The 15,977-nt window shown below is 38.5% G+C and overlaps 1 protein-coding gene across 1 annotated transcript in view; it reads right to left on the bottom strand.

The window, feature by feature from the left end:
- The window catches only part of edil3 (EGF like repeats and discoidin domains 3), a 366,806-nt gene that overhangs the window by 172,439 nt on the left and 178,390 nt on the right, over positions 1 to 15,977 (bottom strand). Inside the window, exon 4 of the mRNA XM_008103010.3 lies at positions 2,656 to 2,784. Within this exon, the coding sequence (XP_008101217.1) occupies positions 2,656 to 2,784 (129 nt within the window). The remainder of the gene's footprint in view (positions 1 to 2,655; positions 2,785 to 15,977) is intronic.

Here is a 15,977-nt window from a genome sequence, read left to right as displayed (position 1 = left end):
CCCATACTAGGATCTTATGACTCCTTAGGAAACCTATCGGGTTTCCTAGCAGTTTGAATACATGCAAATGTGAGTAGATCAATAGATACTGCTCTGGCAGGAAGGTTATGGTGACCCATGCAGTCATGTCGGCCACATGACCTTGGAGGTGTCTATGGACAATGCTGGCTCTTCATCTTAGAAATGGAGATAAGCACCAACCCACAGAGTTGGACACAACTAGATTTAATATCAGGGGAAAACCTTTACCTTTTACTTATATTTATTTATTCTGTATGTCACCTTTTCACCTCTAAAAATGCTCCAAAGCAGAGAATATCAATTAAAATAGCAACAATTTAGAAAATGTGTTAAAAACTAGAAGTTGTGCTAATTATTGTTAGGATACTATATTTTATTTTTGATATTACTATTAATGTATACTGTATACCAATAAGCATTAAAATAGAATTAAACCTACAAAGGAATCATTAAAACAAATTTAAAATACGTGAAACATTACCCAACACAGATTAATGGTACAAGACACACAAGTGCAAACAAGAGATTTATTTTTATTTCATTAATACACATATCTAGATCTACCAACTCTATTATTTTGTTCTGGATACAACACATTGAGTGATTCTTCTTCAACAAGAAGCCTATTATCTTTGCTATTTATCTCCATGGCTCTCTTCTCCCACTCTCTCTGCACTGGGTTATCTGACTCCACACTGCCATATAATCCAGTTCAAAGCAGATAATGTGGATTATCTGCCTTGATATGGCTGTGTGCCATATAACCCCGAATATCAAGGCAGAATAACCCACAATATCTGCTTTCAACTGAGTTATCTGTGTCCACACTGCCATATAATCCAGTTCAAAGCAGATAATGAGCATTATCTGCCTTGATATTCTGGGTTATATGGCTGTTTGAAAGGACCATCAGAATATCAAGGCAGAAAATCTCACAATATCTGCTTTGAATTGGGTTATCTAGGGTTCTCTCTCTGGCCCCTTCCACACATAACTGAATAAAATCCCACATTTTCTACTTTGAGCTGGATTATCTGGAGCTGGATAATCCAGTTCAAAGCAGATATTCTGGGATACAGGGCTCTGTAAGGGTCCTCCCTCTGGCCTCTTCCACACATAGCTAAATAAAATCTCATATTTTCTGCTTTGAGCTGGATTATCTGGAACTGGATAATCCAGTTCAAAGCAGTTATTCTGGGATGCAGGGCTCTGTAAGGGTCCTCCCTCTGGCCCCTTCTACACATAGCTAAATAAAATCTCACATTTTCTGCTTTGAGCTGGAACATCTGGCAGTGTGGACTCTGATAATCCAGTTCAAAGCAGTTATTCTGGGATGCAGGGCTCTGTAAGGGTCCTCCCTCTGGCCCCTTCTACACATAGCTAAATCAAATCTCACATTTTCTGCTTTGAGCTGGAATATCTGGCTGTGTAGACTCAGATAATCTAGTTCAAAGCAGATATTCTGGGATACAGGGCTCTGTAAGGGTTCTCTCTCTGGCCCCTTCTACACATAGCTGAATAAAATCCCACATTTTCTGCTTTGAGCTGGATTATCTGGAACTGGATAATCCAGTTCAAAGCAGTTATGGGATGCAGGGCTCTGTAAGGGCCCTCCCTCTGGCCCCTTCCACACATAGCTGAATAAAATCCCACATTTTCTGCTTTGAGCTGGATTATCTGGCAGTGTGGACTCAGATAATCCAGTTCAAAGCAGATATTCTGGGTCATATGGCTGTGTGCAAGGGTCCTCTCTCTTTGCCTCCTTGTCATGTTGCTCAACTGACCCATGATTTGCATTTTTGCCTGCTGTAGCATGCAGAAGGAATGCCCAGCTTGCCAAAGTTTATATGCCACTTAGGGCCCTTCCAGACGGGACCTATATCCCAGGATCCAATCACAAATTTTCTGTTTATCCCAGATTATGTGGCAGCGCGGACTCATATAATCCAGTTTAACATCAAAAGCCTGGCCTGGGATCCTATTTTCACACCCTGCTCCTTTGGATCTTAATAATAATAATAATAATAATAATAATAATTATTATTATTATTATTATTATTATTATTATTATTATTATTATTATTATTATTTGTGTGTTGTCATGACCAGAATCAACGCTTTTATTTTTCAGTGATTGGTGTATGTGTGTGTGTGTGTGGGGGGGGGGGGGGGGCAAAATTTCTGTTCGCCTATACTTGAAAATTACCTTGGACCTCCTCTGGATAGGTTTAACTAAACGGATATGGAATAAAAGAGGAAGAAGTCTGCCAATGATCATATCATCAACTATGGATATTTTTTGGAGAATTTACATAAAGATAGCAAATTACACTAAGAATCCCAGTATCCATGGGGATGTGTTTCGGTACTTTGTATGGATACATGAAACTGTGGATAGTAGCAAACTATTGAAATTAAGGATCTAGAAAATGCTAGAGAGAACATATATTGATGGTCATGATTAAACAAATCTCTGAGTACTAGTCCCATGAATATGGGGATCATACTGTAGCTTTACAAAGCTATTGGCTAAATTCCACAAAAAAGTTAGAAGATTTAACTGTATGTAGAAAAGCCATAGCAGATCTCATTTGAAAATGAAGGGAATAGAAAATACCATATACAAAAACTTACTGTGCTGGCAGTGGATCCCATGGAAGCCTCGTGGACATTTACAGACATAGCCAATGAAGGTATCTCCTCTATATGCTTCACTAATTTCACATATTCCACCATTATGACAGGGATTAGGAATGCATGGCCCTGAAAAATTAAAAAAGAGGAAATGACAAATCAGATATTTGCACACAAAAAGATAAATTCATATATTAGTGATCTCCCCTACTTTAAAAGGAAATTAAATGGCTACAATCTTTCACATACTCCCTGAATAACATATGAAAGCTTTAAGAAGAATTGATTTTATCACCACCATTAGACAGACCTTGCTGCTAGTCCAATGTAATGTAACAAAGCATGGCATTACAATATTGTATGGCACTGTGTTTTATACATTGTTATTACCATAAAAATACTAGAGGGCTCAACTTACTTTCATTACATATATATCAACTTACATTGTTCAAGGGAAGTAAAATTATTATTATAATATGCAAGACTAAACATTTCCTGAAAAGTCTCAGCATGAACTTAATGATTTCCAATAATTTCCAATTGTGGACCAGCAGTCACATCTAGCCCTCAAAAATCTCTCCTGTAGCCAACCAAGTGACTTGCATGCCTTCCCTTGTTACTGGCATTGCCAATTCCCCCCTTTGCCAAAACCCTTGCATCCTGTCTTCAGATATTAGAAGAATGCCAACAATCTATGTGTTCATAGACTCGGAGACTCTTTCTTTGCCCATCTGCAGTTGGGTGCTAGCCATAGGCTTTCATAAAGATATAAGCAGGTTTTCTTTTTATCCACTAATGAAGACCCTTTTTTTACTTCAATTGTTTTGCCTATGAAAAACTGGCAGTCAATAGTGTTCGTATTTAAAAAGTGATTACATGCTTGAACACATCTGAAGTGAGTTCTTCACAACTGTTTTGAAATCCCTCTCCACAATAAAGAACTGATCTTCATTCCTTGGAATGGAATAGTATTTTAAAAAATTATTATTTGAGCACTTAAAGTCTCATTTTGCTATACCAGAAGCCCCCCCCCCCCCCCGCTAAATTTCCAACCATGTAATTTACTTATAAATAAGAATAGGGACAGAATTTTTTAAAGTTTAAGGAATGACAAACTCAGTGACAACCTTTGGTCCTCCACATGTTTTGGACTTCAGTTCTCACAATTCTTAACAGCTGGTAATCTAGCTAGGATTTCTGAGAGCTGAGGTTCAAAAAAACTGGAGGACGAAAGGTTGAGAACCACTGATCTAGTATGTTGTCTTCCTTTTTTCCTACTGCTTTATATCTTGCCAAGCATTATAGTCTTTTCTCATCATGTGACCTAGATATGATTTATTTATCTTTTAACAATGCACAATATCCATTGGGATATTCTCCAGCATATCTCAAATGAGTTCATTATTTTCCTATCAGCTGTGTCATCATCATCCAGCTCTCAAAATCACCCCATCAAATTCATCATTCCACCTGAACATTAGGAAGAACTTCCTAACTGTGAGAGTTATTCAGCAATGTAATTTTCTGCCCCGGGGTGGGGTGGAGGCTCCTTCTTTGGAGACTTTTAGACAGAGGCTTGATGGCCATCTATCGGGGTGCTTTGACTATGATTTTCCTGCTTTTTGGCAAGGGGTTGGACTGGATGGCCCATTAAGTCTCTTCCAATTCTATGATTCTATGATCAACATGCTCTCACAATTGCCACATCAAAAAATATATGAAAGGATAAAAAATGCCACCGGAATGAAGAGGAAAAACACATATTCTTCTTGCCTTGCCCAGCATAACCTGACAGGGTTTTCAAAATGGTGCACACGTTAAAACTGTTATTTCCATTTCCCAATTGAAAAAGCCTTCAGAAATGAGGAAAACACACAGTATATTGCCTCTATATATGTTAAAAATATATATTAATCAAATGTCAGAGGATGGGGAATGAACTGGTATCCTTTGGGATGTTTTCAACATCTGCATGACAGGTGCAGCCTTCCCCTCATTGAAACTTCAGTAGAAAACATGGCACAGAAATCAAATGTTTGTCATAATATAGAGGATATGTCACCCAACTTTGCATGTGACTGATATTTTTAATTAGATAAAGTCAGTAAACATTTATCTTTGCAGCGAAGTCTTCTGCTCTTGCTTTAAAGCACAGCAGGCTTCAGGGATTCTTTGTTTTTAATCAATAGGGTAGTAATACTTTCCCAGGTAATCTTTAAGTAGCTTCTAACACAAAGAGAACAACAATTTTTGATCAATATTAATGAGCAACAGAATTCAACAGTATGCTTTCCAGGCATTTTAATCCACAGTCATATAAGTAATGTCAACGAGATTAATTGCACACTAAAGGTAATAGATCTATACAGTTTGCAGTTCTTTTGAGTCCTGCTTACAGTACAAACCTACTGATAATAGCAGAGTAATAAGTGCTAGGAGGCCTCAGATGTGTGCAATGCTGATATTCAATTGGAATCCCATCCTGCACTGGAAAGATACTAATGGTATAATTGTCAGCATAAAAGGATGGCAGTTGCTGAATCTCTCAGAAGCTGCGGCTAAAACATCTGAGGTTTATAGGCAAAGGAATCAAATGAATGTTTTCTCTGTGGGGTAACAAAAAGGTCTTTAAGGCAGAAACCATGTTACGTCTTGGCCTCAGTGACAAATACAGTCAATTCAGTTCCCATAATATGTGCTCACCAGGGAGGACCCAACTCTGAACTGGAGATTAAATATTTCCAAATGTGACAGGTAGTTTGGATTTAAAATTCAGAGGCTGTCAGACGGAGTACAGAAAGCCATTTCTCCCCCTGGTAAAATGTAAATGCTGACAAAGGAAATAAATAAAAGGAATAAATCAGAAACATTACTGAGAAGGATCCCTGGGGTAGCTCTGAGTTTGATAAATTGAATTTGAGTGAACCAAAAACAAATGTGTGCAAACATCTTCATATTGTCCAGGTTTTGGCAGTCAACTGACAACTTTTTCTCTTTCACATTTTTCCACTTTACCCACTTCTGTTTGTCAAAGCAAAATCGTGTTCTGTGGATCGGGTACTTCATTCCAGCTCTTTGTGAAATCTTTTTTAAAAATATAAAGTACTAGCTGTGCCCGGCCACGCGTTGCTGTGGCGAAGTATGGTATGAGAAATAAAGTCTTGAGGAATTGGTGGTAGTTAAGGTAAAGGGTAAAGGTTTTCCCCTGACATTAAGTCCATTATAAATGGGTTATATAGCTGTGTGGAAGGGCCTTGAGTCTACACTGCCATATAATCCAGTTAAAATCTGATAATCTGTATTTTTAGGCAGTGTGGAAGAGGCCTAAGTGAGGCCTAACTCTGCCTGTCCCCTGGGCTGAGTGGGTTGCAAGGAGACCAAGTGGGCGGAGTTTAGCCTTCTAACTGGCAGCAATTAGATAAAAACAATTATTCCTCTCCCTCTCATTAGGACTTTATTTTTCTTTTCTTTTTATTGTATGAACGTAGAGGCATAGATGAGGGGTTGTGCTGCCAAGTTTAGTGTTTCTGGGATGTGTAGTTTTGTTGTTTTGTCCTAGGCTGAAATTTCATTACCCATTTATATATATAGAAGATTCATATCTTATTTGTAACCCCTTGCTTCTATTAAGAGCTATCTCCTAGTGATTATTACTGAAATAAAAACTTAATGGTTGTTTGCAGGGCTGTAGCCGGGGGGGGGGGGGGGGTTAAGGCCCCCCCCCCCAAAAAAAAATGTGTCTGGTAAAAAAACCCAGGTTTACTCATGAATTTTAACCAATTCATGAGTAACCCAGATTTCTTTTAACCTGATACATTTGGGGGGAGCATTGAACCCTGAATCCCCTCCCCCACCCCCAGCTACAGCCCTGACCACAAGTGGGAATTGCGCAATTTGTTGTATGTTTTTCGGACTGTATGGCCATGTTCCCGAAGTATTCTCTCCTGATGTCAGGAGAGAATACTTCGGGAACATGGCCATACAGCCCGAAAAACATACAACAGCCCTGTGATCCCGGCCATGAAAGCCTTCGACAACACATTGTGCAATTTGTTACAGTGCAACTTTGAGCATTCCTCTCCATTAGTTATGCTGCACAGAGCCCCTAGACTACGTAGGCACCTCAAAACCACACTGGAGCCCCAGAATATAAGCAAGCAAGCTGTTTATTGGGGGTTATATGCAAGCAATAGCAAAATCAAAGTTCAGAGTCCATAAAATGTGTTTAAATCCACAAGAGCAAAAATCTTGAAGCAAGAGTCTATAAAAGTCACTCAAAGAACATAGTCCAAACTGGATATCAAAGTAAGTCCCAAGAAAGGTATCAAAAATAGTCCAAACAAGATTAATTCCAAGGCATGAGTCAAATGAAAAACACAGGAAACAAGACTAGAATGGAGGATCAAACTCCAAGATAGTCCAAGGTATTAAATCAATGCTGAAACACAAGGTGAGGGTCTTGGCTAGAATAGAAATCCAAACAGCAAAGTCACTGGAACGCTCAAATGGATTCACAGGCAGAAGCGAGGCTGGAACTTGAAGCAAGACACACAGCTGCAGGAATACACAGGAACATGGAGCAAAGATTAGCAATGTTGCCACCTCTAACTGTGTCAGAGAAAGCAAACATTTTAAAAGGAAATTCAAGGCCTAAAAGCATGAGAATAGTGCTTATTAGTTCGCTTCAAAAGCAGCAGTCTACTCCTTCACACAGACTCCCTCTCTATCTGGTGTTGAGTTATCGCTCCTCTCCTGTCAAGCTCATTAGCCCTTCCCATGTTATCATTTTCAGCATCCAAACTGGAATGTCCATCTGGCATCAGAAGGCCTGGCCTTGGGTGCATAGAGGAATGCGGTTCAGACTGTTTACTTGCAACCATTCTGTCTCTAGTTCCAGAATCCACTGGGACAGATTCTGGTTGCATGCTAGGCCCAAATCCAAAATCCTCTGACAAAGCAGGTACAGGGACAAACTTTGGCTGTACCTCTGGCAAGGCAGGTGCAGGGGTAATCACAGGCTGAATGGGCCTTACCTAAGGGTCACCTGTCAGCTCAAATGGAGGCTGGCCCACAACATTCTGGAAGTTGTGATCCAACATTTGATTGGCTGTGTGATTCCCCCCCCCCCTCATTCTTGTCCAGACAAACGAGATCATCAACTTAGGGAGACGTTTACACTTTTTACCTATGTCAACTTGATAAAGACACAGGGTCAATTCCAATCCCAATTTGAACTTCCAAGAATTTGCAGCACTTTATCAGTCACCTCGTGTTTACAATATTTATATGGTGCACCTTACCCAGTCTACTTTAACAACCTCTCCATTTTAATCCATATTTTTATTAGCTGTTGTCATTTGTTTTTACTGGCTAATGTTTAAATTTTTATAATTGTGCATTTTTTTTTGTCTATTGTTGTGTTTTATATTGCTATTGTTTTTATTCGGGCTTGGCCCCATGTAAGCCGCCCTGAGTCCCCTCTGGGGAGATAGAGGCGGGGTATAAAAATAAAGTTATTATTATTTTTATTATAGAAGTAAAATTAAGAGGAATAGAGAGAATATTACAAAAGATAAAAGGTCATAGCAGAAGGAAAACCATCCAGTTGAGTAAGCATAGAGTTGTTGTTGGGGTTTTTTTTGGCTGTTGAATGAGAGATGAAATAGCATATTCTGAAAAGGGGGCTTGCTGAAATCCTTGACAGTGCGTTTAATATTTCTTTTTGCAAGCCACTCTAAATATTTTGCAGGACATTCCATTCCATCACACTGGCTGCTAAAACATTTCTGGTTTGAATTCAACATAAATGACATTTCATGTTCTAAATAGTTTGGGACTTCAATACTTGAAGCAGTGCCTCTTCCCATGTGTACCTTTCAGATGACTGATGATTGCAGGAGAGGCCATGCTCTGTGTCTCTCAAGTCGTTTTTTTTGTTTTTTTGTTTTAGCCGTGATTTGAGAAACTGCAAGTCGCTTCTGGTGTGAGAGAATTGGCCGTCTGTAAGGATGTTGCCCAGGAGACGCCTAGATGTACTGATGTTTTTCCCATCCTTGTGGGAGGTTTCTCTCATGTCCCTGCATGCAGCTGGAGCTGATAGAGGGAGCTCATTCACGCTCTCCCCAGGTGAAAAGCACTAAATGAGGACATGGGAGAGGAGCTTCTCAGTTGTGGCATGCTAGTGGTGGTAGCTCTCTCCTTGGAGGCCCCACTGCTGCTGACATAGGTTTCAATTCAGTGCCAAGTTAAAACCACTTTATAAAAGTCTTTGAACCCTAATGACTTCAGTCAAGGCACACACATAAATGGTTTCATATTGTTTTAACTTCAACTTTTTAAAATGATGCAGTTGTGTGATAGATTTATAGAATGCTTAAATTATTTTTATTGTGTTACCTTTATTGTATTATCCAACGTTTTCAGTTGTTCAACTGATCTTATGATATTGGGTGGGACAGTACCAATTTCAATGAAAAAGAAATAAATATCACAAACTACAAAGCTGCAAATTTGTTTATGTCATATGTAGTTCAGTAAAGTTGAAGTAGAAAATAGGAAGACCACCCTGAGTTTGCTAGACCTGAGCAGGGCTGTTAACAATAAGGTTTCTTGAAAGTCTCTCATTCACAGAGCTACCATAAATCAAAGCCTACTTGACAGGTCATAAGAACAACAAAATATATCACTGAAGCATTATAAGATGTTAGGTGTTACAGACTGATCTTGTTCTTTCTTTCTTTTCTTTGCAGCATGAATAATACTGCTTCTTTTGTACAAAATGAAAAGAGGAAATAGGTCTTTAAGTAATGGCAGCCCTTTTGTTATCATTTCAAAATAGTATTGGTGCACTAAGCAGCTTGTGAGCTTTACTAAATGTTTTTCTGATTCACATGAGATCTACGAGTTTTGGTATAGGAGGAGGCCCTTGGGGTGACAGCATGAGTTATTGCACAGGGTGACACCAACCCTAGTGATGTAACCAATAACAGAGATATCCATTATACTGCAGATGGGAGTCTTTCACAGCTGTACAACATCATTCTGTCATATTTACTTCAGCCATTCTGTTCAAAATTGTTCATTCTGAATCAAGATTGGCTTGTATAGCTACACAGTGGACAGAGCCATCCTACATAGTTCCACTATCTTTGTATGGGTTTGTATGTTCTGTGAAATTTCTTGAATTACATGTGCCAAGACACATTTTGGTGCCTCAAATGTTAAACCTGATTCCAAAAGTGGCAGCAATTTTTCCCTATCAGCTCTAGTTTTTGAAATAACATATGCCATATACAAGTCATCTGCTCACCATAGAAGGTTCTAACCATATCTAAAAAACTGCAGTTTATGCAGTCTATTCAATGCAATTTTCTGAATCAGTACCCCAAATAACGCCAGAAGCAGGTCTAAAAACCAAGATACCAGGAATTGTTTTGTTGGGCTGTGTTATCTGTTCTGCCTGGGACACTTATCTGGATAATACTTCTTCCGTATTGGAAGTCATCTTAGTCCTTTTGCTTCATAAGTCTACCAAAAAATATATAAAAATGTCTGTACACCATCTTAAAAATACTGTATTATCAAAATGTCTCTGGCAGGTATGACTTTCAAATCCCCAACCTTTCCAGAACTTTTGTTTTAACAGTCCTGCCCACATGCAACTTTACTTTGCACTTCCATTTGTTGTTCTACCAGATCTTCCAGTATGTTACACTATCAATACATTTATTTTTCAAAGCATCTCAAATTCATATTTTCATTTCCATAGAAATAACACTATAATATGCCAATTTCAAGTGAAAGCAGTTATTTTAGTGCATATTATATTTTTCTAGGTTTTTCTCTGTCATGTAAGTCAGATCTGTAAGTAGATTAAAGACATTACAGTTTGGGGCTACTTTGGTTCATTTTGTTGAAGTGTTAGCATCTTTCTCTTTCTACGGCCATCAGCAATCAACCCCATGCAAACTTACTAGAAATAAATCCAGCTGTATTCAGGTGAATGTACTATTAAGTGCAGAGTTATTTCCTTGAAAATGTCATAAAAATTATTGTGAGAGATTTGGGGCCAAGCCCTTTCAATTTCATGGGGATTGGCCCTTGCATTATCACAGATGCAGGAAAAATGCTTCTTGGTAAACTGAAAGTAGAAATGGGCATGAGGAAAAATATGGATAAACTGGACTAGGACTAGCGTAAAGGTGAGTTAACCATGAAATATTCTTGCCCAGAACCAGCAGACTTATCCAGTCATGCAAGTCAACTAAATAAATCCATATACAGTCATGAAATCAGAGTTAGAAAGAAGTTTAAGTCCCCAAAGAAGGAGGCTTCATATCAATCACTTGTCCCAATTTGAATTACTCACTTCAGACAACTCTTCATCAGTTTAGCCTAGGGGTCCCCAAACTAAGGCCCAGGGGCCGGATGCGGCCCTCCAAGGCCATTGACCTGGCCCCCGCCCTCAGTTTTATAATATGATATTTTTATATCAGTTTTAATAATATAATATATTGTATATACATATAATACTGATAATAATATTATAATGTTATACAATATAATACTAATAATAATACCATATAATAATATTAATTATATGTTATATGTTACATATAATATTACAATAAAGAGGTATAGTTCATTATCTATATATATAAAAGGATAAAAAAAATTCGGCCTAGGACAAAACAACAAAACTACACATCCCAGAAACACTAAACTTGGCAACACAACCCCTCATCCATGCCTCTACGTTCATACAACAAAAAGAAAAGAAAAATAAAGTCCTAATTAGAGGGAGAGGAATAATTGTTTTTTATCCAATTGCTGCCAGTTACAAGGCTAAACTCTGCCCACTTGGTCTCCTAGCAACCTACTCAGCCCAGGGGACAGGCGCAGTTAGGCTTTAGGCCTCTTCCACACTGCCTATAAGATACAGATTATCTGATTTTAACTGGATTATATGGCAGTGTAGACTCAAGGCCCTTCCACACAGCTATATTACCCATTTATAATCTTATATTATCTACTTTGAAATGGGTTATCTTGAGTCCACACTGCCAGATAATTCACTTCAATGTGTATTTTATACAGCTGTGTAGAAGGGGCCTCATATAATCCAGTTCTAAGCAGATAATATAAGATTATAAATATACAGTAGAGTCTCACTTATCCAACATAAACAGGCCGGCAGAACGTTCGATAAGTGAATATGTTGATAAGAAGGGATTCAGGAAAAGCCGATTAAACATAAAATTAGATCATGATTATACAAATTAAGCACCAAACATCATGTTATACAACAAATTTGACAGAAAAAGTAGTTCAATGCTCAGTAATGGTATGTTGTAATTGTATTTACAAATTTAGCACCAAAATATCACAATGAATTTAAAACATTGACTACAAAAACATTGACTACTAAAAGGCAGACTGTGTTGGATAATCCAGAACACTGGATAAGAGAATGTTGGATAAGTGAGATTCTACTGTAATATGAAATAATTACTGTGGTAATCCAGTCCAACCCAATTCTGCCATGGAGGACACAATGGAAGCACGCCTAAGGATCATCCAGTTCAACTTCCTTCTACCATGAGGACGACACAAACAAAGCACTCCTGACAGATGGCCATCCAAGATCTTCACAGTAATAATACAAATCGAATAATAGAATCAGACAGTAAGGGGAGACCCCTAAAGGCCATCCAGTCCAACCCAACTCTGCCATTGGACGATACAATCCAAGCACTCCCAACAGATGGCCAGCCAGCCTCTTAATAACAATAATAATAATAATAATAATAATAATAATAATAATAATAATAATATACAATCCTAAGGTTAGCAGATACCCCTAAGGATCATCCAGTTCAACTTCCTTATATCATGCAGGAGGACACAATCCAACCACTCCTGACAGATGGACATCCAATATCTGCACAATAATAATACACATTGAATCATAGCATCAGACAGTTAGGAGACACCCCTAAAGGCCATCCAGTCCAACCCAATTCTGCCATGCAGGACACAATCCAAGCACTCCCAACAGATGGCCACCCAGCCTCTCAATACTACTACTACTACTACTACTACTAATAATAATAATAATAATAATAATAATATAATCATACAATCCTAAGGTTTGGAGTGACCCCTAAGGATCATCCAGATCAACTTCCTTCTACCATGCAGGAGGACACAATCCAAGCATTCCTGACACATGGCCATCCAGCCTCTACATAATGATGATGATGATGAAGATGATGATGATGATGATGATGATAATAATAATAATAATAATAATAGAAGCATAGAATCCAAGAGTTTGGAGATACCCCTAAGAGCCACCCAGCCCAACCCTTTCTACTATGCAGCAGGACACAATCCAAGCATTCACAACACATGGACAACGTATAAATACTATATAATACTACACAGGGACATAGACCCCCTCTACCCTCACCACTTTCACAGTACACAAACAACCCAATGCATACTAAACATAAAGACAACCATACCACAGACATTCAATACCACCACTACCTCAACAAGTTCTCACCAACACCACCAGACAATGCCACAGCAATGCGTGGCCGGGCACAGCTAGTAGTAATATATAATGCTAATATTGTGCTATGCTAATAATATAAAATATTGTATGTACATACAGCTGCTCTGAGTCCCCATCGGAGTGAGAAGGGTGGGATATAAATGTAGTAAATAAATAATTAATTTTAGACTTAGGCTCGCCCAAAGTCTCAAATGACTTGAAGGCACACAACAACAACAAGGAGAGAATACTTCTGGAACATGGCCACACAGCCCGAAAGACATACAACAACCCTGTGATCCCGGCCATGAAAGCCTTCGACAACAACAATCCTAATTAATTTGACTATCGCATTGGCAAGAAGCAGGCCCACACTTCCCATTGAAATCCTGATACGTTCATGTTGGTTAAAATTGTTTTCATTTTTAAATATTGTATTGTTCTTTCATTGTTGTTGTTGTTTTGCACTACAAATAAGACATGTGCAGTATGCGTAGCAATTTGTTCATTTTTTTTACCAAATGATAATTCGCCCCCTCAACAATCTGAAGGATTCTGGACCGGCCCTCTGCTTTAAAAGTTTGAGGACCCCTGGTTTAGCCCATATCAGACCACACAATGATAATATAGAAAATACAGATAATTTATAAAACATTTTGATTGGATGTTTCCTGGTATCAGCTGCTGAAGATAATAGCACAAACACCTTCCCCTTCAGGCAAACAAATTTAGATCAGTCTGCCTCCTGAATCTTATTGAAATATTGATCATAAAGGCAGGTGGTTAGTTTAGGGGATATAGGGGAAGGCAGCAGCTAATTTTACATAACTTTGTCCTCTAATGAAGTAGACTAACCAGAGGCTGACAGCCCTGTCCTCTTCAAACTAACCAGTATCAGCCATCTCAGACAACTCTGTCTAATGGCTGAACCAGAACTACACTGCAACTTGCAGGCTGTGGTCCTCAAGCAGCCTTTCTTCTCCTCCCTGTTTTCCTTCCTTCCTTCCTTCCTTCCTTCCTTCCTTCCTTCCTTCCTTCCTTCCTTCCTTCCTTCCTTCCTTCCTGTTTTTGAATGTCTGATTCCTAAATTTGGAAAATTTGTAGTCTAGAACTGTAGTCATTAACTTCTGGCATAGTAGTATTGTTCCGTCCCCCAGGACGATGGTTTGCCTTACCTATTGGTCGTTTGTTTGTTTTCCCTCCTTTACATTTTGTTTGAGCCTCTGGCTGCAAAAGCCTAGGAAAAGTGGCTTGGAATCTGCAAGAGCTGGCTGCAGTTTTCTTTGCAGTGATTGGTCAAAGAGTGCAACATCTTAGGACCGCCCTTTTTACCAGGGTCTAGTCTCCATTTTGGAGCTTCATTCTGGCTATAGTCTTCCAACGTGCTGGAGCTGTGCAAGGCTAACTGGGACAAATCATCCTCAAAACCAGGCCAATCTAAGCCTATCCAAATTAGATAAGTATTGAATTATATTGATCTGGAATAGGAAATTTAGTTAGAGGAGCAGAGTTATTCCATCGCTTCTAGAACTAATCTTTGCTGTAAAGATAGGGAAGGAAAGAGTTTCTCCTTCTAATATAGGCAGCGTGATTAGGGTATAGTGGTTTTATAATCACTTTTGCCTTCTGGAACCAGGGATAATTCTGTGACTAAAACCTATAGAAATTTGTTTCATTTTCTGCAACTTTAAGATCTGTGCCAGGTTTACAACCTTGTATGAATAAACATTCTTTTTTGAAGTTATCCAGACTCAGTCGTTCAATATCTATAGGACAGCTTATAGGGATTTGCAGTTCGCCCGGATAAAGGACAGCACGTTTCAGTTTTATAGCTTTTTATTGTCCGGCGGACGGCACAAGTATAATCATTCTCTAAAATTAACCTTTGACCTTCCACACATATCTGCAGTGAAGACAAGGCAGGTCCAAACTTGTATCTATGTCAAAAGTGTTTAAAATATCATAAAATCCATGTTTTCTTCTTCAAAAGTAAGGTTATAACTTTTCAAAGTCAGCAGGAAGCCACTCAGACATCAGAAAATAACTTCCCATCAGCACACCACAAAACTTGAAAAGGTACACAGCTGAGAGCATTCAAAGCCAGCAGGGATACTTTTCTATATGTCCTCACATAGTGTGGTAGGTAGCTGATTTCTGAGTGAAAGAACAGAGGTATAATAAAAGCAGCCAGGGATTCTTGAATTTGCCCATGTGTGCCACTCTGCTTATTAATTTAATATGACTGGGTCAGCATTTCCCAACAGGAACATTCCACGTGCAAGGGATACAAATGAAAGCTAATGCTAGTGAACTGAGAATGCATGGATGACTGTGAACTGAAATTGCTTTCAAAGTAAAACTGAAATGAGAAGAAAGCTTTTCTTCATTTAAACAAAATTCAAAGATCTTTCGATTGTAGTGTTTGCTTCCTTGGATATGGAAGTAAAGACTCACTGGCTGAGATGGATCTAAGGTAAGTGGTGAATGGTTTGAACAGGATGCCTTCAAAATATTATTTAATATTTACAACACAGACTTTCAGCAGGAACACTACAACTCAGACATATTATATGAAGAAACTAATATCTCACAAAATCTCTAATTCTATATGGAAAACACATATTCATTTACAAAGAATGTGATTATAATTTAAGGCTGTGTTTATGCTGGCCATTTAATCTGGGATCATTTTGGAGCATAATAATAACTATGCATTTTATTTGTTACCCATCCTTCCTAATGACTCAAGGTGGGGTACAACATT

Source organism: Anolis carolinensis, chromosome 2, assembly GCF_035594765.1.
Source record: "Anolis carolinensis isolate JA03-04 chromosome 2, rAnoCar3.1.pri, whole genome shotgun sequence".
Classification (NCBI taxonomy): domain Eukaryota; kingdom Metazoa; phylum Chordata; class Lepidosauria; order Squamata; family Dactyloidae; genus Anolis; species Anolis carolinensis.
This window is presented reverse-complemented; position numbering and strand designations above follow the sequence as displayed.